The sequence below is a fragment of the Hyperolius riggenbachi genome, chromosome 6, assembly GCF_040937935.1.
Source record: "Hyperolius riggenbachi isolate aHypRig1 chromosome 6, aHypRig1.pri, whole genome shotgun sequence".
Taxonomy (NCBI): Eukaryota; Metazoa; Chordata; class Amphibia; order Anura; family Hyperoliidae; genus Hyperolius; species Hyperolius riggenbachi.
Genome location: NC_090651.1, coordinates 123980130 through 124005184, shown reverse-complemented (window position 1 = coordinate 124005184; position 25055 = coordinate 123980130). Strand labels below are relative to the sequence as shown.

Genomic DNA, 25055 nt, shown 5'->3' with positions numbered 1-25055 from the left:
ATATCTTGAGGTCCAGGAGCCCAGCTCCACCTTGATCTTTGGGAAGAGAAAAAAATTTAATTTCAATCTGATTTTCTTGTTTTCCCAAACAAAGGAATTTATCGAAGTATGGAGCTGTTTTAAAAAAAAGTAGATGGGGTGATTATATGGGAACAGTTTGGCAGCAGTAAAGGATCCTATGAAAGATAATTTTTATGGAGGTCACCTGCCTGAACCAAAATAATCGTTCATTTCCTTTAAAAAAAATATATTTTTTAGCTATTACAGTAGGTGTCACTCACTCAAAGGCTATACTTTATCTATCCTGCTTGCTACATAAGTCAGCACAATGTCACAAGATTTCAGTCCCTGCTTAGACGTCACAGACAGAGCTGTAAATCTTTGTAGAGTAATCCATAATGATGAGCATTTTTACAGTCATTTCCTCTTTGCAATCCTATTTTTTTAACCTGTAATTGATTTGCGTTGTCACATAGAGGGTGTATTACATTCTTTATGAAGCAACATCACAAAGTTCATGTGATAAGAAACTTACGAAGCATCAGAGCAGTTCACTTGGTCCTTCTACACAGCATGGTGTACAATGACTCTTAGCAATGCATTTATACTCCTTGTAATCTCTGCTGTTCTGTGCACAGCCAGGGGATCTCTGGTGTGGTTAAACAATGGTGGATACGAAGATATAGTGATTGCGATTGATCCAGATGTGAAGGAAGATGCCAGAATTATTGAAAGCATCCAGGTAGGACAAATAGCTAAAAGGGAAGAACCTTCTTTTCTTATTTGTGAGAATCTTAAAAGAGAACCTGATGTGTGAAACGGGAAAAAGTGAATAGTTATCTGAGAAGGAAGTCTCTGGATCTTATAAAGGCTTCCCACGGTGTCCACTTGCTCTGCCCGGGACTCAGCTTAATATCTCAGCCGTGCTCCTCTTCTGGTACTATTGCGGTCATGCTGTACTCAAGGGAGCACGGCATGGTTCTGGATTACTGCGCAGGTGTAGTATGGCCGCTCTTGTACAGGGAGAGGATCGTTGCCTCAAGGCTTCCACCGACAAGCACTTGTCGGTAATGTGTGTGTGGGGGGGGGGGGGGCTGTGCTTGGTGACAGGGGACTGTAGGATGGCGTGGGAAGCATTTTTAGAATCCAGAGGCTTCTCTAGTCTTATGTAAGTATAATTATTGATTTATAAAATGTCAACCTATTGGCACTGTACAAAGTAAGAAACAAACAATACAGAGAATTGTACTATACACCAACATACAGTACAAAATACAGAATATGTAACTACAGTGAAAAAGGTAATAGCCTGCGAGTGAACACAGAATAGAGACACAGAGAGTCCAATATAGTGTAGTATGTACTGGTATGTGGATATGACAAGTAAGTATCTATTTATACTCACAAACATTGGTGACCGTCCAGGTAACCACTATATCAGCAGGTGAGGAGAGTAGATCTGTCCCCACTCAGGATTAAGAAGTTGCTTTCTGTACATAGGAAATAAGGGGCAACACCCCTCCACCAAGGGTGGACTCAGGAACTGTATAAGCAGACAGAGGCACCAAAAGGATAAAATATTCAAAATGTTTAAAATGAGAGGAGGCAGAGGTGGACTTACCTCCTCCAAGCAGACACACACGAGTGTTGTGTATATTCAAAACAACAAAATATTCATATACTCCAGAAAGTGGAACACGTTTCGCGGGCATCTCCCTCTTCATCAGACAATAGAAACGGAGCATAAAACTCAAATAGGTCTGGTGCAAAGCTCAGCACCTCTGTGCAGAAGCAGAGGATAGAGGGATTAGCAGAAAATGTGTGTATGTAGATAGAGAACTGGTTAAGCGACAGAAGGAAAAGAGTGGTGGTAAATGGAATATACTCAAAATGGGAAACTGTCAACAAATGGGGTCCTGCAAGGGTCAGTACTAGATCCAATTATTTTCCTTTTGTTTTTACCATTCACCAGTTAGGATAGGTCTTTTGGACGCGTACGAGAGGAACCGGCTTGGGAGACTTGGTCGCAAGATACAGCCGGTATATGGCTGATCCTGCTGCTGGACAAGTTCCTGGCCGTGTTAAATACTATTCCCCCTCCAGGCCACCATGGATGGTAGGGAATGAAATAATTTGCTTCCAGCAATTGCTGAATTATTGTGTTTTAAAAGTAACTTCAGCTCTGTCTTCTGATGGTGCATTAGTTACTCCCCGTGTGCTGCTATAGCCTTAATTCCTATTACGGACTATGGTGGCTGCCTGTGCCCAAGTCTCCTGCGCTGGATTCCCTGTGTTCGGGTATAATGGCTTCCTACTAGGACAGGCTACTAAGATCAACATTTTTCCCTTTTAAGGCTAATTGGCCCAAGCCTGTAAATGTTTTTGCCTTCCCCTGAATCAACAGGACATGTGCTGGTTCAGGACAGTGATTTTTTTTTTTATTTCCTTTATGGGTAGATGTCCTTTTTTTTTTTCAACCAAACTAACAATGTAACTGTTTATTTTCTTCAAACAATTCAGATTTACTGGCTGTTCTGCAGGGCCGGTACAAGGTCCACCACCAACAGAGGCTGAGCTGCCCAAGTGCGCCCCCCCAGTGTGCCCCCCTTTAAAGTAACAATAAATTATGCACAAATAAAACAGTATTTTTCCTCAGGAAACGGATTTATATAAATTAACTGTAAACAAGTGACACCAACAATTTTTTATATTACACACGTTTTATATTTATATTACACAGAATTACACAGACTCTCTAAATATATACAGGGTGCAGTTCTCAATGTTTTCCTTCTGTCCTGTGCAAGAGCAGTTCAGGGCCTCTTTAAAGGGTGACTTAAAGTACCCCTGACATTGCTGTAAAATAAAATACAGGAGGACTCCAGGGGACGGCAAGAATCTCCAGGTAAGTTAAACTCATTTTTTAATCAAACTTTAAATGAAAGGCAGGCAGCATAATAATCTGCCATGTGTGTTTATAGGTGCAGAATGAATGATATACTATATCCACAAACATACTCATTCTGCACCTATATACACATGTGACAGACACTATGCTGCTTGCAGGCAGAACTTAGCCAACCAACCAGGCAGTCACTGACACACTGTCAAGAATCAGGATAAACTGCTACTACTCACTGTAAATATGTAACTTCACTTTAATGGCCGTGGGTGCCAACTCAGACCAGTCCCGACTAAGTACAGCCAGCCCAGCCAGAAGACGCCTGCGAGGGACGTTAGTGAGAAGAAGGTGGGTGGGCGGGTTCACGACAAACACCAGCCACAGCCAGCCAGCGTAAAGAGAAGGGGTGGGCGGGACTCGTGCGAGAGCCACCAGGAAGCGTCAGCCACAGTAAGCATAGGCTTACGTGAGCTGCACGCTTACAAACATTGCAACATGCCCGGCGGCAGATGGAGAGAGCAGGGGGTGGCGCCGGCGTTATCGACACCATGGCAACACATTGAACTGAATTAGTGGTAAATAGCGGGCGCCGGGCAGAGACAGCTAATGATAAATGCGATCCGGCTGTGCCCATTAATGAGCTCACTAACCAGCGCCCCGAGGCTGTAGCCTTGCCAGCCTATGTCTCGGCCAGGCCCGGCTCTGTTGTTCTGTAGATCATCTATTAGATCATCTAATGCATTTAGCCAAAGACCCTGAAAAAGCATGCAGATCAGGTGCTCTGACTGAAGTATGACTAGATTAGATCCATGCTTTTTTCAGGTCTGTGATTCAGAAACTACTACAGCCAAAGAGACCACCATGACTGCCAGGCAGCTGGTATTGTTTGAAAGGAAATGAATATGCCTGCCAGTGTATGCTTCTCACTTCTCACAATTTATAATAACACCCCTAATTATTTGGCTACATTAAGCAACGCTTTTTCTCCTTTTTAGAATATGGTCAAAGAAGCATCAAGTTATTTATTTCAAGCCACCCGAAAAAGACTTTTCATGAAAAGCGTTAAAATCTTGATCCCATCCACTTGGATTTCAGGAAGTAATTACTCAAAGCCAGCAACCGAAACATATGACAAGGTAGGTCTGATGTCTATCTGCAAAGAGGTGACAAGTCCTCTTTGCGAATGGCATGCAATTGTGACTTGTAGTATTTGAGGGGAATTCGTGAACATGAAAATCTGTTGTAGGGTGTGATTAGTTTTGCAGAACAAAAACATGTTTGGATCAGTAACAAAGCATAACCACTGGACACTGGCTTTGAATATATGTCCTTGTAATTTGCCCTGGAAGTTTCTGTACTTGCTTTACATGTAGAGTGAGAAATTCTTATGTGCTTTAAGGGTCATACCCTGGGATTCACATGTACAAGCTGTAGATTTGTGGTCCGGTTACCACTTTAACCATCTGATTAATACACATACGTACATGGTTGCTCAACATGGCTGACAGAGATTGAAAAGCTGTTGCAGATGTTCATCAAATGATTGAAAACCTCTGTGGGTTTGTTTGTCAAGCATTTTTAAAATGGTTGGCTTACACAGGAAGAAGTTGACTATGGGAAGAGGCCAGTTCTTATCCTCCAAAATGTCTTCAAAAGCATATGTGCCTAATGAAAGCAGTTGACAGAAAAGCCATCTATGGAACGTTTTTAGAACTGTTAATGTCAATGTGAAAGAGGTCTCCATTTTCTGATCAATATAAAGTAAATCTGTTTGCTTTTCTGCTGTAAATCTCCTCAAGATAAATTGACGGAGAAGCATGGGATCAAAAATGATCAGGAGATGCAACCTCTCCACCCCTGCCATACCTCTGTTCCACTGTCCTGCTTCTGCCCCCCCCTCTCCCCCCATGCCTCCTTCTGTCTCCATGTGCCACCCTCTGTCCCTCCTTCTGAGCCCATGTGCTATCTCTGCCGCCCTGTGCATCCCTTTGTCTTATTTGTGTCTCATTCTATCCCTCTGTTTCTCCTTCAGTTCCCCTCTGCCTCCAGTCTCCTTGTGCCTCCTTTTGTCCTCCTGTTCCTCCTTCTACCCCCTTTTGTGCCTTCTTCTTTCGCCCTGTGCCGCCCTCTGTCCACCTGGTCCTCCATCTGTCCTCCTGTGCCTCCTCCTGTCCCCCTTTGTGCCTCCTTCTGTCTTCCGTGCCTCTATCTATTCCCTTGTTCATCCCTCTGCCCATTTGTGCTACCTCTGCCCCACTGTGCATCCCTCTGTCGCACTGTGCCTAGGTTTCTTCTGTCCCCCCTTTTGCCTCCCTCTGTCCCCCTGTGCCTTCTTATGTCCCCTTGGGTCCCTATCTGTCCCCATTGCCTACCTGCACTCCCCCAGCCCAGTGTGTAAATGCAGAGAATATTGCAGCAGAAACTGTGCTCTCACATCCCCTCCGGAGTCCAACACTGCGCCAGTGCATCTTATCTGCCTCCTGCTCCCTCTAGTTCTGGCACCTCACTTTCATCATGTTGTGTGTGTAATCATGCTACATATAGTAGGAGATGCTGGGCACTAGGCCAAGCAGACAGGCGAAAGCACCAGACTCCAGTGGAGAGGTGAGAGCACTGTTTCTGCCATGCTGTACTCTGCATTTACACAATAAGTCGGGGGAGTGAAGGTAGGCAATGGGGACAGATAAGGACACAAGGGGACAACATGCAACAGGATTGGCAGGTTGTTTGTATATCAGGGACTCCCTGTATTATGCATCCACCCTTATAAGCCACATGGTTCATATTTTTTAGTGTGTGCGTGTGTGTTTGGGGTGACTTCTTGCCTGGAGTGACAAAAAAGGCCCTGGTCCTGTGTGCTAAATTGTCCCAGCCCCTTTCACTCTCCCTAAGCTGTTCTCACTTGCCACTTGTCAGCAGTTAGTTCATATTTTTTTTTCTGACAAAAAGTCCCCACCCCTTTCCATCCTCCTTTCAGTGTTTTTAGCAGCTGAGAGGAATCAGGTGACATCAATTGTTTTCTTACAGCAGAGTACAGTATGTATTATGTTTTCCTCTATGTAAATTCTTAAATATGATTGCATTGATTTTGTAGTAAATTATTTTGAAAGTGCGATAAAATATTTACTGTATTTATTGGACTATAAGACTCACTTTTTCTCCCCCAAAAGTGGAGGGAAAAAGTCACTGCGTCAGAGGTGGACACAGCGAGACACAAGAGGTACAAAGGGGCATGAGGTACAAAGGGGGGATAGTCCGCAAGATGCCACTTCATCATGGATGCACCAGGTTTAGTATATATATTTCTTCTCCTGGTTTTGTCCTCTAAACCTAGGTGCGTCTTATAGTCTGAAAAATATGGTAGGTTATACTTTATTTTATATATTTTGTCTTATATACACATGTTATTATGTATACTAGAAGAGGAAGAGGTTCCAAGAACGTATTTCGGACTAAACACTGAACTTATGCTTCTGATTTTGCCAGGCAGATGTCATTGTTGCCTCCCCCTATCTGAAATATGGAGATGATCCTTATACGTTACAGTATGGACAGTGTGGAGAACCAGGAAGATATATTCACTTTACACCAAACTTCCTACTTGATGACCAACTGCTTGCAGCTTATGGACGAAGAGGTAATTGCCTTGCTTTCATACAGAGTTTTAAAGAGGAGCTGTTAGGTATAAGGTCTCAGAGAAAATAAACACATATATCAGTAGCTAAAGATTGGCTGTACTTACATTACATATGCATTTCACTGTCCACGTTTGGATTTCACAGAATTTGTATATAGTATATGCAGAGATAGATGCTCCTGACAGCTCATGGCAGGCTCCATGTTTTTCTGTCAAATGTGTCGTCATGTCCTGCCTGCTTCCTGATCACAGATAAGCTCCTACTTGAACAACACAGTGTGCAGTGAATATTAATGAGCCATGTGGCTAGGAACAATAGCTGACTCCTGCAGAGTACTCTGCCCTGAGATTTATCAGTGCTACACAGCTAGACTGATTACAAGCTTTTGTAACGTCTCATTAGCAGCCGAGGGGAGGGCCCCAGAATGCTTTGCAGTTTAGCTGCGGCTTGCGTCTTTATGGGTCTATAACAGACTTGCTGATAAGTACACATCAAAGGTAACTGAAATTTTTATCTTCACTAATGGCTTTTGAGCTTCCTTCTAAACTGTTTAACACAGGAGAATAGAGGTTTAAATTAGCTTCTGCAGCCTGACAGTTACTCTTTAAGGCTTGGTTTTACCAGCTCATTCAACTGTTTATCACACACATATTTTTTTTTTGTGTGTGTGGAAAAGTACAATGCATTATCTAAATACGCAAACATTATGATTCATAGTTTGTCTATTGAAGTTACAAGCTACCGGTACTCGTCAAATTTCTTTCTATTACATAACTATCATCCTGTAGTTGAGTGCATAAACCATGAACCATCGCTAGAATGTGCATTTAACTATATGCAGGTGAAACTTGAAAAATTAGAACATAGTGCAAGACACTATTTACTTCAGTAATTCAACTTAAAATGTGAAACTAATGTATAAAATAGACTCATTACATGCAAAGCAAAATATTTCAAGCCTATATTTGTTATAATATTGATGATTATGGCTTACACCTTATGAGAACCCCAAAATCAAAATCTCAGACCATTAGAATATTGTGAAAATCTCCCGCCTTGACTATTGCAATACCCTACTGTCTGGCCTCCCCTTGAAACACGTTGCACCCCTTCCATCAGTCATGAATGCAGCAGACTCATCCATTCTTCCCACTGCTCTGCCTCCTCTTCTCCAATCCGTAAAGACCTACACTGGTTCCCTATCTGCTTCAAGATCAGTTTTAAAGGGAAACTCCAACCTAGAATTGAACTTTATCCCAATCAGTAGCTGATACCCCTTTTTACATGAGAAATATGATGCTTTTCACAAACAGACTATCAGGGGGCGCTGTATGACTGATTTTGTGCTGAAACCCCTCCCACAAGAAGCTCTGAGTACCGCGGTACTCTGGGCAAACTGCCACAATGTAACAAGGTTCCCAGACAGGAAATAGCTGTTTACAGCTGTCTCTAACAGCCAAAACAGCTAGGAGCAGCTACATAACCTGCCCACAGTAAAAATGTCACCATGTAATAAATGTCAGAATGTAAATCAGGGAGAGGAAAGATTTTACAATGAGCAAACACTGACTAAATCATTTATACATAATTATTGTAAAAATGAAGCACCTTTTTACTACATTATTTTCACTGGAGTTCCTCTTTAAGATTCTGTGCCTTACCTACAAATCTGTGCACAAGACCTGCCTAACCTACATTTCTGAGCTCATCCACAGATATTTATACCTGCCCGCCCCCTGCGGTCCTCCAATGATCTCCGCCTGACCTCCCTACGCATTTCTCACTCCCATGCACTCCTACAGGACTTCTCAAGGATTGGGTGAGACTGTATGGAATGGTTTCAGCATTCTGTACATTGATGCACCCTGCTTATGGGGGAACTGCTTTGCTTGGGATGAGGTTACAGGAAGAAACTGTTTTGTTTTGCTTAACGGCTTATGCTAGTGCTTGAATATTGCTGAGGCTTGTGCTGCTTGCTGCTTATATGGACCACCACAGGTATCAAACTCCAGGCCAGGAGGGCCAGATCCATGACACTTTTTACACTGGACTGAGAAAGAGAGGAATGTGTTTTACCTGATGTGTTTACACTTTTCCTGATTCAGACCCTTCAATTAATTTGAGCCTTAGAAGGACCGGTTTGACATCCCTGTTCTTAACCAAAGATTAAAAATGATCTCCTAGGAGAAAAAGTTAATTGCATATGGCCCCAGATATCTTTGCAATTTTTTTTATATTGTCTGACTGTTCATTTGTGCTTTTTTGTCACATGTCACTTTAAGGGGCAGGTTAGTGTAGATATGCCCTGTGGTACAAGTATTCTATACTATGAATCCCTACCTGGAGTATTCTGTTCATCCTAAAGACTTCTGTCACAGCATTAGAAAGTGAGATTAGGGGTTGAGAGAAATGTCGTCTGTAAATGCAGCTAATTCACATTCTAGTACTCCAACTGAGATAACATGGATATTAGGGTTATTCCTTATTCTTGGTAATAGGAGGTCTAATGATAATCAGAAATAGGCGAGTGGGAACTTCCCTGCCTTGTCCTGATATTTATGCATAATCTGTGCAAAAACATACCGTTTGCCTTTACTCTTAAAACGGACCTGAACTCAGAACTTGCTCTCTGCTCTAAAAGATACACAACAGCATAATAACCTTTAAAAAAAAATATTTCTTTGTTACAGCTGATACAAATCCTAAAATAAATCTCCAGCGTTTCTACTTCCTGCTTTCATGGAAGCAGACATATTGTTAACATCCTGTGCTTTCAAATGAGCTTATCTGCCATGGCAGTCAGGTGACACAGGGGAGAGATCAAATTACAGCTTGTGATTAGACACAAGTGAGGGGGGAATTAGACATGCTAAAATCTCTAAATACATACAGGGTGCATTGCTCTATGTTGTACTTCTGTCTTGTGCAAGTGTTCAGGTCCACTTTAATGTTAGGTTTCTAAACGGTGGCATGGTTTTATCAAATAATGTATCCCTTGCCTCTGCTGTCATGTAATCCCAATCTATGCTGTCAAAGGCCTTTCATGAATGCATTGAAAGTAGAAGCTTAGCCTTCAGCAAGGTGGATTACGCACAGAGACCCTGTTTAACCATCTACCAAAAATTATAGCTTGGAGAGATGTGCCTTTATTTTGATTGCTACCATTTGTGTGAATAGAAAGATAGGCATTATTTATACAGAAATTTGGCCCAGTACCAGGTCCTTATTTTTATTAGGTAAAACTATTGTATGAGTAGATGGCATTTCTCTTAAGGGACTTTCTATTAAGAAGTTCTTAAAATATTTGGCCCATGTGACATTAAATCAATCTGTATACCTTAGTATGGGAAATCCACTTCACCTAGGAGTGTTCATTAGTAGACCGGTTTACATTGCTCTGGTTAAGTACCTTTCCTACAAAACGTTTATCACACAGCTTAAGCAGATGCATATTTTTTCTTCTTTTGATTTCAATTACTCTAACTTATCTTGTGTGAACATTTTCATCTGTAGATATATAATATACCAGTAGTGCCTCATAATAGGATTGAAATATGCTGGCAAACTGATCCTCAAGAACATATGTTTCACTATTATCCTACATAAAGTGGTCTTATTTGTGATTTTCTTAACCTTTGCCAATGGGCAGCCACATTTATCTCCCTATGAATGGCATCACTGGGATGTCCACATTATCATACTTCTTGTCTGAGGATGCAGTAGTTCATTTATTCACATTCAGAGTTTAGTTTATCGGTCAAACTGCGTATTGGAGATTTCCCACGTAGTGATTCTAACATCTCAATTTTGTCTAATATATTCTTCTTCTTTTCACTGAACTCTTTTATCAGCCATGTCCCTAGCTCAATCCGCTTCTCCTTTAACACTATCTTGCGGGCTTCCTGTAGAGTCTATGGTGAGACATAGTGTTGGACGAACACCTAGATGTTCGGGTTCGCGAACGTTCGCCGAACATCGCCGCGATGTTCGGGTGTTCGACCCGAACTCCGAACATAATGGAAGTCAATGGGGACCCGAACTTTCGTGCTTTGTAAAGCTTCCTTACATGCTACATACCCCAAATTTGCAGGGTATGTGCACCTTGGGAGTGGGTACAAGAGGAAAAAAAGTTTAGCAAAAAGAGCTTATAGTTTTTGAGAAAATCGATTTTAAAGTTTCAAAGGGAAAACTGTCTTTTAAATGCGGGAAATGTCTGTTTTCTTTGCACAGGTAACATGCTTTTTGTCGGCATGCAGTCATAAATGTAATACATATAAGAGGTTCCAGGAAAAGGGACCGGTAACGCTAACCCAGCAGCAGCACACGTGATGGAACAGGAGGAGGGTGGCGCAGGAGGAGAAGGCCACGCTTTGAGACACAACAACCCAGGCCTTGCATGAGGACAAGAAGCGTGCGGATAGCAATTTGCATTTTGTCGCCATGCAGTCATAAATTTAATACAGATGAGAGGTTCAATAAACAGGGACCGGAAACGCTAACCCATCACAGATGTTCATTGTTCATGTTACTTGGTTGGGGTCCGGGAGTGTTGCATAGTCGTTTCCAATCCAGGATTGATTCATTTTAATTAGAGTCAGACGGTCTGCATTTTCTGTGGAGAGGCGGATACGCCGATCTGTGACGATGCCTCCGGCAGCACTGAAACAGTGTTCCGACATAACGCTGGCTGCCGGGCAAGCCAGCACCTCTATTGCGTACATTGCTAGTTTGTGCCAGGTGTCTAGCTTCGATACCCAATAGTTGAAGGGTGCAGATGGATTGTTCAACACAGCTATGCCATCTGACATGTAGTCCTTGACCATCTTCTCCAGGCGATCGGTGTTGGAGGTGGATCTGCACGCTTGCTTTTCTGTGTGCTGCTGCATGGGTGTCAGAAAATTTTCCCACTCCAAGGACACTGCCGATACCATTCCCTTTTGGGCACTAGCTGCGGCTTGTGTTGTTTGGTGCCCTCCTGGTCGTCCTGGGTTTGCGGAAGTCAGTCTGTCGGCGTACAACTGGCTAGAGGAGGGGGAGGATGTCAATCTCCTCTTTAAAGTCTCCACAAGGGCCTGCTGGTATTCTTCCATTTTGACCTGTCGGACTCTTTCTTCAAGCAGTTTTGAAACATTGTGTTTGTACCGTGGATCCAGAAGGGTATAAACCCAGTAATTGGTGTTGTCCAGAATGCGCACAATGCGTGGGTCGCGTTCAATGCAGTCCTAGGCCGAAGAGGTCATAGCCTAGGGTCACAAAAACCTGTTTATTTGGGCTATTTCAATGGTAGTGATGGTGACGTACATAAATCTCAGCCATGGCCGTTAGCAACGTCTGAATTTCACGAAATGTCTCATGCAGGTAGAAGACATATTGTTAGACTTGGATTCCAAAGATGGGGTCCCTACATCTCTGCAAACCAAAGTTACAGGGGTCCAAAATTGGTAAAATCCCCCATAGGCTTTCATTGGGCCTCCTATTTACAGTTCCAAAATCTCACATCTTTTCAATGGGCAAATGATCAGCAGTGGCAAATTTTCTAGCATTGTAGGGACCCTTAGGGGGAACATGACTGGTGAGTTTTGGGCCCCTAGGCCGAAGAGGTCATAGCCTAGGGTCACAAAAACCTGTTTATTTGGGCTATTTCAATGGTAGTGATGGTGACGTACATAAATCTCAGCCATGGCCGTTAGCAACGTCTGAATTTCACGAAATGTCTCATGCAGGTAGAAGACATATTGTTAGACTTGGATTCCAAAGATGGGGTCCCTACATCTCTGCAAACCAGAGTTACAGGGGTCCAAAATTGGTAAAATCCCCCATAGACTTTCATTGCCTCCCTATTTCACTTTCCAAAATCTCACATCTTTTCAAAGGGCAATGGCTCAGCAGTACCAAATTTTCTAGCATTGTAGGGACCCTTAGGGGGAACATGACTGGTGAGTTTCGGGCCCCTAGGCCAAAGAGGTCATAGCCTAGGGTCACAAAAACCTGTTTATTTGGGCTATTTCAATGGTAGCGATGGTGACGTACATAAATCTCAGCCATGGCCGCTAGCAACGTCTGAATTTCACGAAATGTCTCATGCAGGTAGAAGACATATTGTTAGACTTGGATTCCAAAGATGGGGTCCCTACATCTCTGCAAACCAGAGTTACAGGGGTCCAAAATTGGTAAAATCCCCCATAGACTTTCATTGCCTCCCTATTTCACTTTCCAAAATCTCACATCTTTTCAAAGGGCAATGGCTCAGCAGTACCAAATTTTCTAGCATTGTAGGGACCCTTAGGGGGAACATGACTGGTGAGTTTCGGGCCCCTAGGCCAAAGAGGTCATAGCCTAGGGTCACAAAAACCTGTTTATTTGGGCTATTTCAATGGTAGTGATGGTGACGTACATAAATCTCAGCCATGGCCGTTAGCAACGTCTGAATTTCACGAAATGTCTCATGCAGGTAGAAGACATATTGTTAGACTTGGATTCCAAAGATGGGGTCCCTACATCTCTGAAAACCAGAGTTACAGGGGTCCAAAATTGGTAAAATCCCCCATAGACTTTCATTGCCTCCCTATTTCACTTTCCAAAATCTCACATCTTTTCAAAGGGCAATGGCTCAGCAGTACCAAATTTTCTAGCATTGTAGGGACCCTTAGGGGGATCATGACTGGTGAGTTTTGCCACTGCTGAGCCATTGCCCTTTGAAATGGTGTGAGATTTTGGAACGGTAAATAGTAGGCCCAATGAAAGCCTATGGGGGATTTTACCAATTTTGGAGCCCTGTAACTCTGGTTTGCAGAGATGTAGGGACCCCATCTTTGGAATCCAAGTCTAACAATATGTCTTCTACCTGCATGAGACATTTCGTGAAATTCAGACGTTGCTAACGGCCATGGCTGAGATTTATGTACGTCACCATCACTACCATTGAAATAGCCCAAATAAACAGGTTTTTGTGACCCTAGGCTATGACCTCTTTGGCCTAGGGGCCCGAAACTCACCAGTCATGTTCCCCCTAAGGGTCCCTACAATGCTAGAAAATTTGGTACTGCTGAGCCATTGCCCTTTGAAAAGATGTGAGATTTTGGAAAGTGAAATAGGGAGGCAATGAAAGTCTATGGGGGATTTTACCAATTTTGGACCCCTGTAACTTTGGTTTGCAGAGATGTAGGGACCCCATCTTTGGAATCCAAGTCTAACAATATGTCTTCTACCTGCATGAGACATTTCGTGAAATTCAGACGTTGCTAACGCCCATGGCTGAGATTTATGTATGTCACCATCACTACCATTGAAATAGCCCAAATAAACAGGTTTTTGTGACCCTAGGCTATGACCTCTTTGGCCTAGGGGCCCGAAACTCACCAGTCATGTTCCCCCTAAGGGTCCCTACAATGCTAGAAAATTTGCCACTGCTGATCAATTGCCCTTTGAAAAGATGTGAGATTTTGGAACTGTAAATAGGAGGCCCAATGAAAGCCTATGGGGGATTTTACCAATTTTGGACCCCTGTAACTCTGGTTTGCAGAGATGTAGGGACCCCATCTTTGGAATCCAAGTCTAACAATATGTCTTCTACCTGCATGAGACATTTCGTGAAATTCAGACGTTGCTAACGGCCATGGCTGAGATTTATGTACGTCACCATCACTACCATTGAAATAGCCCAAATAAACAGGTTTTTGTGACCCTAGGCTATGACCTCTTTGGCCTAGGACTGCATTGAACACGACCCACGCATTGTGCGCATTCTGGACAACACCAATTACTGGGTTTATACCCTTCTGGATCCACGGTACAAACACAATGTTTCAAAACTGCTTGAAGAAAGAGTCCGACAGGTCAAAATGGAAGAATACCAGCAGGCCCTTGTGGAGACTTTAAAGAGGGGATTGACATCCTCCCCCTCCTCTAGCCAGTTGTACGCCGACAGACTGACTTCCGCAAACCCAAGACGACCAGGAGGGCAGCAAACAACACAAGCCGCAGCTAGTGCCCAAAAAGGAATGGTATCGGCAGTGTCCTTGGAGTGGGAAAATTTTCTGACACCCATGCAGCAGCACACAGAACAGCAAGCGTGCAGATCCACCTCCAACACCGATCGCCTGGAGAAGATGGTCAAGGACTACATGTCAGATGGCATAGCTGTGTTGAACAATCCATCTGCACCCTTCAACTATTGGGTATCGAAGCTAGACACCTGGCACAAACTGGCAATGTACGCAATAGAGGTGCTGGCTTGCCCGGCAGCCAGCGTTATGTCGGAACGCTGTTTCAGTGCTGCCGGAGGCATCGTCACAGATCGGCGTATCCGCCTCTCCACAGAAAATGCAGACCGTCTGACTCAAATTAAAATGAATCAATCCTGGATTGGAAACGACTACGCAACACTCCCGGACCCCAACCAAGTAACATGAACAATGAACATCTGTGATGGGTTAGCGTTTCCGGTCCCTGTTTATTGAACCTCTCATCTGTATTACATTTATGACTGCATGGCGACAAAACGCAAATTGCTATCCGCACGCTTCTTGTCCTCATGCAAGGCCTGGGTTGTTGTGTCTCAAAGCGTGGCCTTCTCCTCCTGCGCCACCCTCCTCCTGTTCCATCACGTGTGCTGCTGCTGGGTTAGCGTTACCGGTCCCTTTTCCTGGAACCTCTTATATGTATTACATTTATGACTGCATGCCGACAAAAAGCATGTTACCTGTGCAAAGAAAACAGACATTTCCCGCATTTAAAAGACAGTTTTCCCTTTGAAACTTTAAAATCGATTTTCTCAAAAACTATAAGCTCTTTTTGCTAAAAAAAATTTCCTCTTGTACCCACTCCCAAGGTGCACATACCCTGTAAATTTGGGGTATGTAGCATATAAGGAGGCTTTACAAAGCACGAAAGTTCGGGTCCCCATTGACTTCCATTATGTTCGGAGTTCGGCTCGAACACCCGAACATCGCGGCCATGTTCGGCCAGAACCCGAACATCTAGATGTTTGCCCAACACTACACGTGACCCGTTCGGCCAATCACAGCGCTAGCCGAACGTTCGGGTAACGTTCGGCCATGCGCTCTTAGTTCGGCCATATGGCCGAACAGTTTGGCCGAACACCATCAGGTGTTCGGCCGAACTCGAACATCACCCGAACAGGGTGATGTTCTGCAGAACCCGAACAGTGGCGAACACTGTTCGCCCAACAGACATCAGGGGCAGCATTATGCTGAAAATATTCACAAAGTACTTGTGTGATTTCCCCTGACATAAACTGATCTTACAGAACATTTTCATTGATGCTGAGATCTGAAACTCCTGGGAGCCTCTGTATGAAGATTGAAAGTTGCAGTTATCCTTGATAGGAAAATAATGGATTTTGGCTACCGGTAGATACTCAGAGAGGACCATCAGTGAAAAATACGCTGTGCCAATTTAACAAAGAGACATAGGCATAGGCATGATAAAAAATAGGGACCTGTTACCCCTTAGTGTGAATGCAAAACATAGTATTGGCCCTGAAATGCCGCATGTTTTGGGAGTAGCCATGTTGGATAGGCAGTGGAAGACGTAAATACAGATTCCACCTTAGTAGGGGCGGTGTTATGTAAATCTCACACATGCCCACTTGGTGCAAGAAACTGCATGGTCACTGTTGTCTGTGAACAGCTGCTAAGTGCAGGGAAAGGGAGCACTAGTTATGAAGGGGTTATTATGTCTTTATTTTAATATTGTGATGCCCTGTGAAGTGTTGGTGGCGATCGTTTAGAAGCTCTACAGATAGATCAGCAGCGCTGTTGTTAGAGAGCCGAATGTCCAGATCCTTTCCTCTCTGTAATGCAGCATACTGGTTATGACCCAGGCATTACACACACTGATATCTTATGAAAGCACTGCTGCTCAAATCTCAGCATTTCTTTAAAGATGTGTCCAGCTGGTGCAGAGAGGGATGGATAAGAGCAGTTGTAGGCAGAAGGGATTGCGCCTGCCAGAGTCTACAAATGCCTCGTCAGGTAGCATGAGATAAGGGAACAGGGGAGCCTTATGGTAGATTGATAGAGGGACCTGTGAATTCCATGAATCATGCTGCTAGCCCACCCACGAGAAGCCAGACCCCTGTTTTGAAGAAGCTCCGCCCCAGTCCAAGCTAAGCTACGCCCCTGTCTCAATTAACATATTTCTAAACTTTGAGTTACAAAAGAGGGATACTTCAGACACGCCCCGACACACCCCTAGTTACGTATACCATGAAGAATTTGAGTAAAACGCGTTATCATCATAATTCAAGAATATTAAGCTATACATCAATTTAGAGGATAAAAATAAAGTTTACAGTATTTTAGAAATACACTTATTGATGGAGATCTTCACATCAGAGGGATTTGGTGCCAAAAAATAGGCACTGTCTTTCACAAAAAGGGACAATTAGGAGCTTTGCCAGCATGATGTAGGCACATTACATCAGCTTTATTGAAAAATAATAAATTTTTCACTTTTTGGAGATAGTAGATAATGATTATAGATTTTTAGTAGCAGGTTGGTAGATTCTCTAGTGACAAGTAGTGATATTCAGAATCTTGTGGTGGGTAGAAAGTAACACTCTATCGACAGGTCGATAGGGATCGGTAGATTCTAAAGTTGCCTAATAGGGTAGATTTTAGTAGCAGGCAGATAGTGGCAGACATCCAGTAGTGACAGTTGGTGGGTACAACCAGTGACAGATACTCTGGGTGACAGGCAGTGGGTGAGGAAGTGCCAGGTTGCAGGTGGTATTTTGTCAAAGTGATTACATAGCTGTAGTGGCTGTCCTCTCCTTTTTCACCCCCACCTTGCCCACCTCTCCACTCACCTGGCTTCCCTCCAGGCTCCTTACAATGGCATCTAGGGCTGGCAGGAGAGGTGCATCTTCATAGTCCTCCTCACTGATGCCACCTGTTTCCATACATTGTGGCGCCATCTAGCCTCGGATTGTATGCTTGGAAACACAGCTTTACACTATGGAGCCAAGGGGACACATACAGCAGTGAGTGGGGCTGTAGTTATGGGAGAGTAGCTCTGCCTATAAATCAACATTTTTACACATTGAAACTTATTAAGGAGGGGTGGGACACAGAAAGAGAGGGCAGAGTGTGGGACTGTCCTTCCCAAATTGGGACAATTGGGCAGGGACGGATCTAGGGGGGGGGGGGGCAAGCGGGTATCTTGCCCCAGGCGCAGTTTGTTGAATTCTTAAAAAGGCGGCAAAATGAATGTCAGTTTAGGCGCCAAAACCTGACCTTTAGGTGCCAAAACCTGACCTTGCCCCAGGCGCAACTTGGTCTTGATCCATCCCTGCAATTGGGCCCTATACATCAATAACCAGTGACCTCTTTTTTTACCCCTGCCCTATCACCCAATAATGCATCCCCCAATTAGCCAGGCCTGTGCAGGCGCAGTGATGCCTGACCCAGGTGACCAGAAGATGGTGTCAGGAGGGCATTTAGAGGCAGCGAAGGGCAGAATGGAGAGCAGGGGGAGCGGTGAGCATCAGGACAGCTCAACATACATGTCTGCTGCCAAACACCCCCCGCTTCTCATATTGATACCGTATAGTGCAGACCATAAGACACTTTTCCTGTAATTTATCAATCGTTTTTGAATGATTGGCCTCAATGATGGAGCCATAGTCCCGCATCCAAGACCACTGGGTTTGCTTAACAAGTAGAGTGGCGGTGATTGGCGGGGCTGGCTGCAGAACCCCACCTGATTGGCTGCTCTGTCTGGAAGCGAAGGGAAAGCCGCAGCATGCACCAGTGTACGCTTCTCTCAGCGGTAGCTGGCACGCATGAGTGAAATGGGGCACAATTAAGAGTGGCTAAGGACGGAGGCCACAGAGGACATGGGGACATCAGTATGGTGGTTGTTGATAATGGTGGGGGTCAGTTTGTGGCTCGGAGTGGCAGCCGCCACACATAAATGGATTACATGAATGGGGCACAATTAAGAGCGGCAATAGACAGAGGCCATGAGTGAAGAGGACAGGGTGCTGAAAGCTGCACAGCTGGATGGCTCATTAACATGATGTCGAGCACCATATACAGTGTCCTTTCTATGGACTGCATGGTGAGAGCGCTCCCTGCAAAGGAATGTCTGTGTATGTCTGTGGTCAGTCAGTGCAAGCTATGCAGTCAGGACAACCAGCTCTCTTATTTACCGGAAATGTTGATGTGTTGCAGTATTTGATGGTACTGTTAGCCTGTCTGTGAATTTCCCCATACAGGATGCAATTTGTCTTTTTAGAGGCAGAAAAGGACCTGGACAGAGTGGAGGGCTCAAAAGGTACTAGGGGGACACAAGAAGAATATAATAACTGGGGGAGAACATCTACAAGATGCTCCTGGAATATGGACGCACCAGGTTTAGTATTTTTTCCCCTGGTTTTTGCCCTCTAAACCTGGGTGTGTCTTACGATCAGGTGCAGCTTATGGTCCGAAAAATACAGTACCTGAAACTAAAAAGGTCAAAGTTATGAATACTTGCTTCTTACATGAGACCTGAGATGGACAAATGAAAACATTTTATACTTACCCGAGGCTTCTCCAGCCCCATGAGCACCAATGCCTTCCTTGCTGTCCTCCTAAGTGCCTCTGTTTGCATGTGCAGCAGAGCCCGACTGGTGTGGCTGAGCCAGTTACCGGGTCCAATACCAGGTAGTGATGGTCAACTAGATGCAAATAACTTTGAGTTGATGCAAATTTATTCAGCTCGAAAATGAACCAATCAAACTTTACCTCAGCAGAAATTGGTTCATTTTCAAGCAGCATAAATTTGCGTTAAAATGTGCATCAACTCGAAGTTATTGCATCTACTTTACCATCACTAATACCAGGCAAACGGAGGCAATGGGGAGGATGGCAAGGGACGCATCGGTGCTCATGAGGCTGGAGGGAGTATAAAAATCTTTTAGTGTAGTCTTCTCAGGTACACTTTCTCAGATACTTCACAGAACCTTCTCATGGTCCCTGTGGCCTCCGCACTTTAGCACTTCAAAAAATGCGTGGTTCATTCCAGAAACTGTATGATGCCTAAGCCTAGTCGTAACCTATTACATAAAGAAATAACAACCCTCAATTATGGTATTTCATTTAAGGCTGTGCCATATGAATGCAAAGGCAACAAAATTAGTTTATCTGGTCCTTGTGAGGTGTATTCACTAAACTGTGCTAAGCTAATAATGGGCATGAAGTCTTACTGCAGGATGAGTAGAGCAGAATACAATGCATTACATGCAATGCATTACACCCTGCTCATCGTGCAGTAAGAGTTTACACAAGCTATTTTGCTTACTGCAGTTTAGTGAGGTCACCTCTATATATCATGCTGCTTTAATTGTTGTGAAAGTTCAATGTTTCATTCAAACGGGTTGATATCTCTGTTCATTCATGCTGTTAAAAATGTCTATTATATTTATTTTTATGCTTTCAAAACAATTTGTTAAAAACTGAAAGTTAACCACTTTGGTACCAGCAGCTTCTGCCCCCTTAAGGACCAGAGGCTGCTGGTACAGTAAAATGCCGCTTCCTGATGAATCCGCCGCTCCCGCCAGTTAAACCGTTCTGTCCTCTGTCTGCCGTCTCTATGATGGCAGAGCGATGTGTGCCGGTCAGTAGCCTCTTTCATTGGTTCCTGACCCTGTCAATCAATGTAAGCCAATGGGATTGGCTTACAGTGATGACAGGGCCAGGAGCCAATGAAAACGGCTCCTGACCTGCTCACAAAGCTCTGTTGTCATAGAGACGGCAGGGACAGTGAATTGTGGTGAGGACAGAGCGGCAAGATCGGCAGTAACGAAGGGGACGCGTGGTCAATGCGACGTCAAGTCTACGTCCAGTCAAGGTCGTAACACCACCTGCTGGACGTAGATTTGTACTGCGTTGGTCCAGGAAAATAAAAACCTAACCAACATCCTTTGTGGACTCCTTATCATATGATATTTGCAAGGCAATGCCTAGCCAGATGCATACTGGGATATATACATCACCACTTAGATTAATAGGCATATTGGGAGCAGAAGCCCCCTTTAAGAGTACTTTCTATATAAAACAAACATAGCAGGCATACATTATGAATCTGAAATTGCTTTATAGATGGACACTGGGTGAACCCAAAGCTCAATTAAATAAATCAGCTCATGGAAATCTAAATACATATTTGTTTATTTTTTAGGCCGAGTGTTTGTTCATGAGTGGGCTCATCTCCGATGGGGCGTGTATGATGAATATAGTGCTGACAATCCATATTATGTTGCAGAAAATACCAAAATAGAAGCCACAAGGTATGTAATGTAGTGTAGAAGCATCACCACTTTGATACACATTGATATAAAATGTCATTTCAGATGACACTGAATTAGTGTTATTGCAGGATTAAAAGTTGTTCATAGAGGCTAAAAAATGTCCTGTTATTGCTTGACATGACTGAGGACACACTTGGGGAACAGAACTACATTTACCGCTCTGGCTTAGGTCACATGACGGAGAACACATTAGGAGAAATGGAACTACTTTTACCGCTCCGGCTTAGGTCACATGACGGAGAACACACTAGGAGAAACGGGACTACTTTTACTGCGCCGGCTTAGGACACCTGACAGAGAACACACTTGGGGAACAGAACTACATTTACCGCTCTGGCTTAGGACACCTGACAGAGAACACACTAGGGGAAACTGAACTACTTTTACCTCTCCGGCTTAGGTCACATGACGGAGAACGCACTAGGGGAAACGGGACTACTTTTACTGCTCCGGCTCAGGCCACATGACGGAGAACGCACTAGGGGAAACGGGACTACTTTTACTGCTCCGGCTCAGGCCACATGACAGAGAACACACTAGGGCAGTGATCTGCAAACTTGGCTCTCCAGCTGTTAAGGGACTACAAGTCCCAAAATGCATTTGCCTTTATGAATCATGGCTGTGGCTGTCAGACTCCTGCAATGCATTGTGGGACTTGTAGTTCCTTAACAGCTGGATAGCTGTAAGGCTTGGTGGTGTATTCTCCACAGTCAGCATGCAACGCATGAGCTGACGTGGAGGAGGTACACACACTAGCACAAGGAAACAGGCTATCCCTAGTATAGTGGAGGGGAGGACTGACTCCAATAGGAGATTGTGGCGCACAGAGCCGGTGCAGATCTGACAGCCACAAACAATGCTTTCGTATAACGTCTCAGCGCAAAGTAGCGCTGAGCGCATAAACCAGAACTGAGGAGATCAGGACAGGTAGACAGAATGAACGCTTGCTAGCTAGCGGCTACTTAGCGACAGCAAGCGTCCAAAACCAGACAGACTGGAATGAGGCAGCCAATGCGTTGCGGCGATGGCGTGCCTCACAAAGACAGGACAGGATAGTCAGGAAAACAGCAGGATCAAGATAGATGAACGTAACACAGATAAATATACAATAAGTATGTTTTCCTAGCGTATTACAATTACAGCTATCAATGAAACTATTTGTAACGTCTGACTAATATATGTATATATCGGCAATGAACCGATATATGACATAAGCAGGAACGCTGACTAGGACTGGAGTAATACAGGGAACAGGACTCAGAAGGATTCGCTATCTCTTCGCAGAGATGAACGCAATCCACAAACAGTAACAGAACAGGATTCAGAAGGATTCGTTATCTCTTCGCAGAGATGAACGCAATCCACAAACAGGACCAGGAACAGGATAACTAGCTCAGCACGGGTGCTCACGGTACGCGCAAACTACCAAAACGTGCTGGAAAACTGACTAACTGAACACAGGAAATAAACAGTTCGTGTACGTATATATCAGCGACACTGATGTATCAACGTAACACGAATACAAGGAAAATAATAAACGTGCTGGTATGCATATATATTGGCAATGAACCAATATATGATGCAAAACCAGCAAAGTATCTTTAGAACAAGAAACACGATCGGGGCTGAAGCGACAGCAAGACGAGCTTAAACTGAAGCTATGAAAACCCAAGGAAACCCTGCAGGAAGCAGATCTTTATACTGAGGTCATCCAATGGGAGCAGACATGCTGATTCCCACACAGGTGAATGATAATCAGTCACAAGCTGACAGCAGGGAAAGACAGACAAAGCTATGCAACTTGCATGGAAATAGATCAGAACTGCCTGAGCTGCAGCACTACTACTTCCAGCAACAGCTGCTGCAGCTGCGATCATCACAGTACCCCCGCCCTTAAAAGCGGATTCCAGACGCTTTTCAAAACTGAAATTCACAACAAAACAGTCCGACTGATAATTCATGATGACCGGGACAGCCCGGCAAGACCGAATTCCAGAATCAGTCCCCACAAGACTGGACCCATCAGAACCAGAACCTACAGAACCATGCCCATCAGTACTACAAGCCCCAATGTGACACCCATCAGAACCATGATTTCCAGAAGAAAGCCCTCCGAAATTCCCTGAGCGATACCCACCGCCTTCCAGGAACCGTTCAGAAACGCCAAAGCCTTTGCAATGCCCACCGGTACTGTCTTTACCAACACAAAACCCACTGTTGAACCAGTCCAAGGCACCAGGACAAGTTTTCTCAGAGACCTCCCAGAACACCTTGAAGCTCCAAAGAGATCCCCATAGGTCAGAATGCCCCTTAGGCTCACATGGAGAACTATCAAGAACCCCTATGGAACCTAGGGCAATTCCCGAGTCAGGGCCACAAGGACAAACATCAATATCAGGGCTTTCAGGGACCAGAACCATCTCTGGGCATGCAGGCAGACTGGAAACATCAGAACATGTTCCCACTAAGGAAGCATCAGAGCACGCTAACACCTTAGACACACTTGGGCATTCTGGCACACAAAGAACATCTGGGCACACTGGCACAAGAGAAACCTCTGGGCACGTCAAGGAACTGTGAGCCTCAGGGTCAGCCAAGACGGGACCAAAACCAGGACCGGCCAAAAAAAAATCATCATGACTAGACTTCGCAACTACTGGATTTTTACACGAGAATGCAGGATCAGACTTAGATGTCGCTGATTCCAGCAAAGTCAGTAACAAATCAGATTCAGGGGCACTAACAAGACAGGACAAATCTTCTAATGTATGCACTGAACCAGATAGGGACTCCACAACTACCTCTGGACTGGACAGAGACTCATTTAATACACTGGATTGGAGCTCATGAGGCGCTGCAGAGCAAGTCAGTATTGCAGCAGCCCCCACTGGACTAGGCAAAACTGAGGAATTCCCTGGACAGGAAGGGGACTCTGGAACCTCTGCCACAGCGGCCAGAGAACCAGAATCTTTCAGGATACAAGGCAGGGTTTCAGGAATGCTTACTAAATCAGACTGAAATTCTGAGACTTCTGTTATTTTGACCAGAGAATCAGAATTATCCATGTTACAGCGCAAGACTTCTGAAACATGCAGAGGACAGGGCTGGAGTTCCTCGGCTGTTACAACACTGGAGAGGGACTCAACAACATTGGTTAAATCAGACTGTGTACAGGGCAAGGTATCTGACACACTTGCTGACGAGGACAATATTTCAATGGCTTCTGCTTTGCTGGGCAGAAATTCATCAAGTTTTATTAGAGCAGACTGTAATTCCAAAACAGCTGCTAGACAAGTGAATATTACTGCAACACCAACTGAGGTAAGCAGTGCTTCAGACTCCTCTGCTAGAGGGTTTAAAGTATCCAAAGTACTGGGTGAAGCATAAGACTCTGCGACCACAGCTTCACTGGACAGGATCACTGAACAGTCCATATTGCAGGGCAAAACCATGGAAGCACCTGCTGGACAGCATAATGATTCTGTGACCTGAGTTTAATTGGAGAGATCTACTGCACAATTCATGGTACAGGGCAAATTTATTGGAAAATTTTCTGAACAAGGTAATAATTTTGCGATTTCAGGTTCACATAGCAGATGCTCTGAGCTATTCACGAAACTAGAGCGAGGTGTAGAAACAGGAAGATCAAGACACAATGTTTGCGCATCTCAATCACCATTCATTTGTAAAATTGGAAAATTCAGATGCTGGGGTTCTGAGGTTACTAGACAGGATTGCTGGGACTCGGAAACTGATGTAGTGCATCTATTGGCATCTGCTGGATCAGACAGGAGTTGAACTTTATTAACACAGGTAATTTCTGCAGAAGTGTTTGCAGAGACAGGCAAGATTTTTCTGGTGTCTGTTTCACTGAACAAAGACTCATGAGTACTGGCTAGGCTGGACTCAGAAGTCAGCAGGACCTCTGGATTCTCTGCTGAGAAATTTGTGCAGGGCAAAGTTAAGAAAGTATCAGTGGCTTCTGTTTTACTGGGAAGTAACACTGAGTTATCCATGGTACAGGGTGGAGTTACAGGAACATTCACAAGACATGGCAGGGACTCAGTAACTGGAGAAGTGGGACAGTCTCCAATTGACAGTGTGTCTTCCCTGGTATCAACTGATTGAATCGCATAAAAATCATCCAAAATCATTTTCCACACATCGATCAATGGAGCCACAAAGTCATACCCACACA

General features: G+C 44.3%; 1 protein-coding gene across 2 annotated transcripts in view; it reads left to right on the top strand.

Annotated features, from left to right (window-relative positions):
- Nucleotides 1–578: 578 nt before the first annotated feature.
- LOC137522539 (calcium-activated chloride channel regulator 1-like) overlaps nucleotides 579–25055 on the top strand; it is a 58215-nt gene continuing 33738 nt past the window's right edge. For both annotated transcript variants that reach the window (XM_068242624.1, XM_068242623.1), the window contains exons 1-4: nucleotides 579–742; nucleotides 3898–4038; nucleotides 6389–6539; nucleotides 20728–20836. In XM_068242624.1, the coding sequence (XP_068098725.1) occupies nucleotides 584–742; nucleotides 3898–4038; nucleotides 6389–6539; nucleotides 20728–20836 (560 nt within the window). In that variant the 5' untranslated portion in view covers nucleotides 579–583. The remainder of the gene's footprint in view (nucleotides 743–3897; nucleotides 4039–6388; nucleotides 6540–20727; nucleotides 20837–25055) is intronic.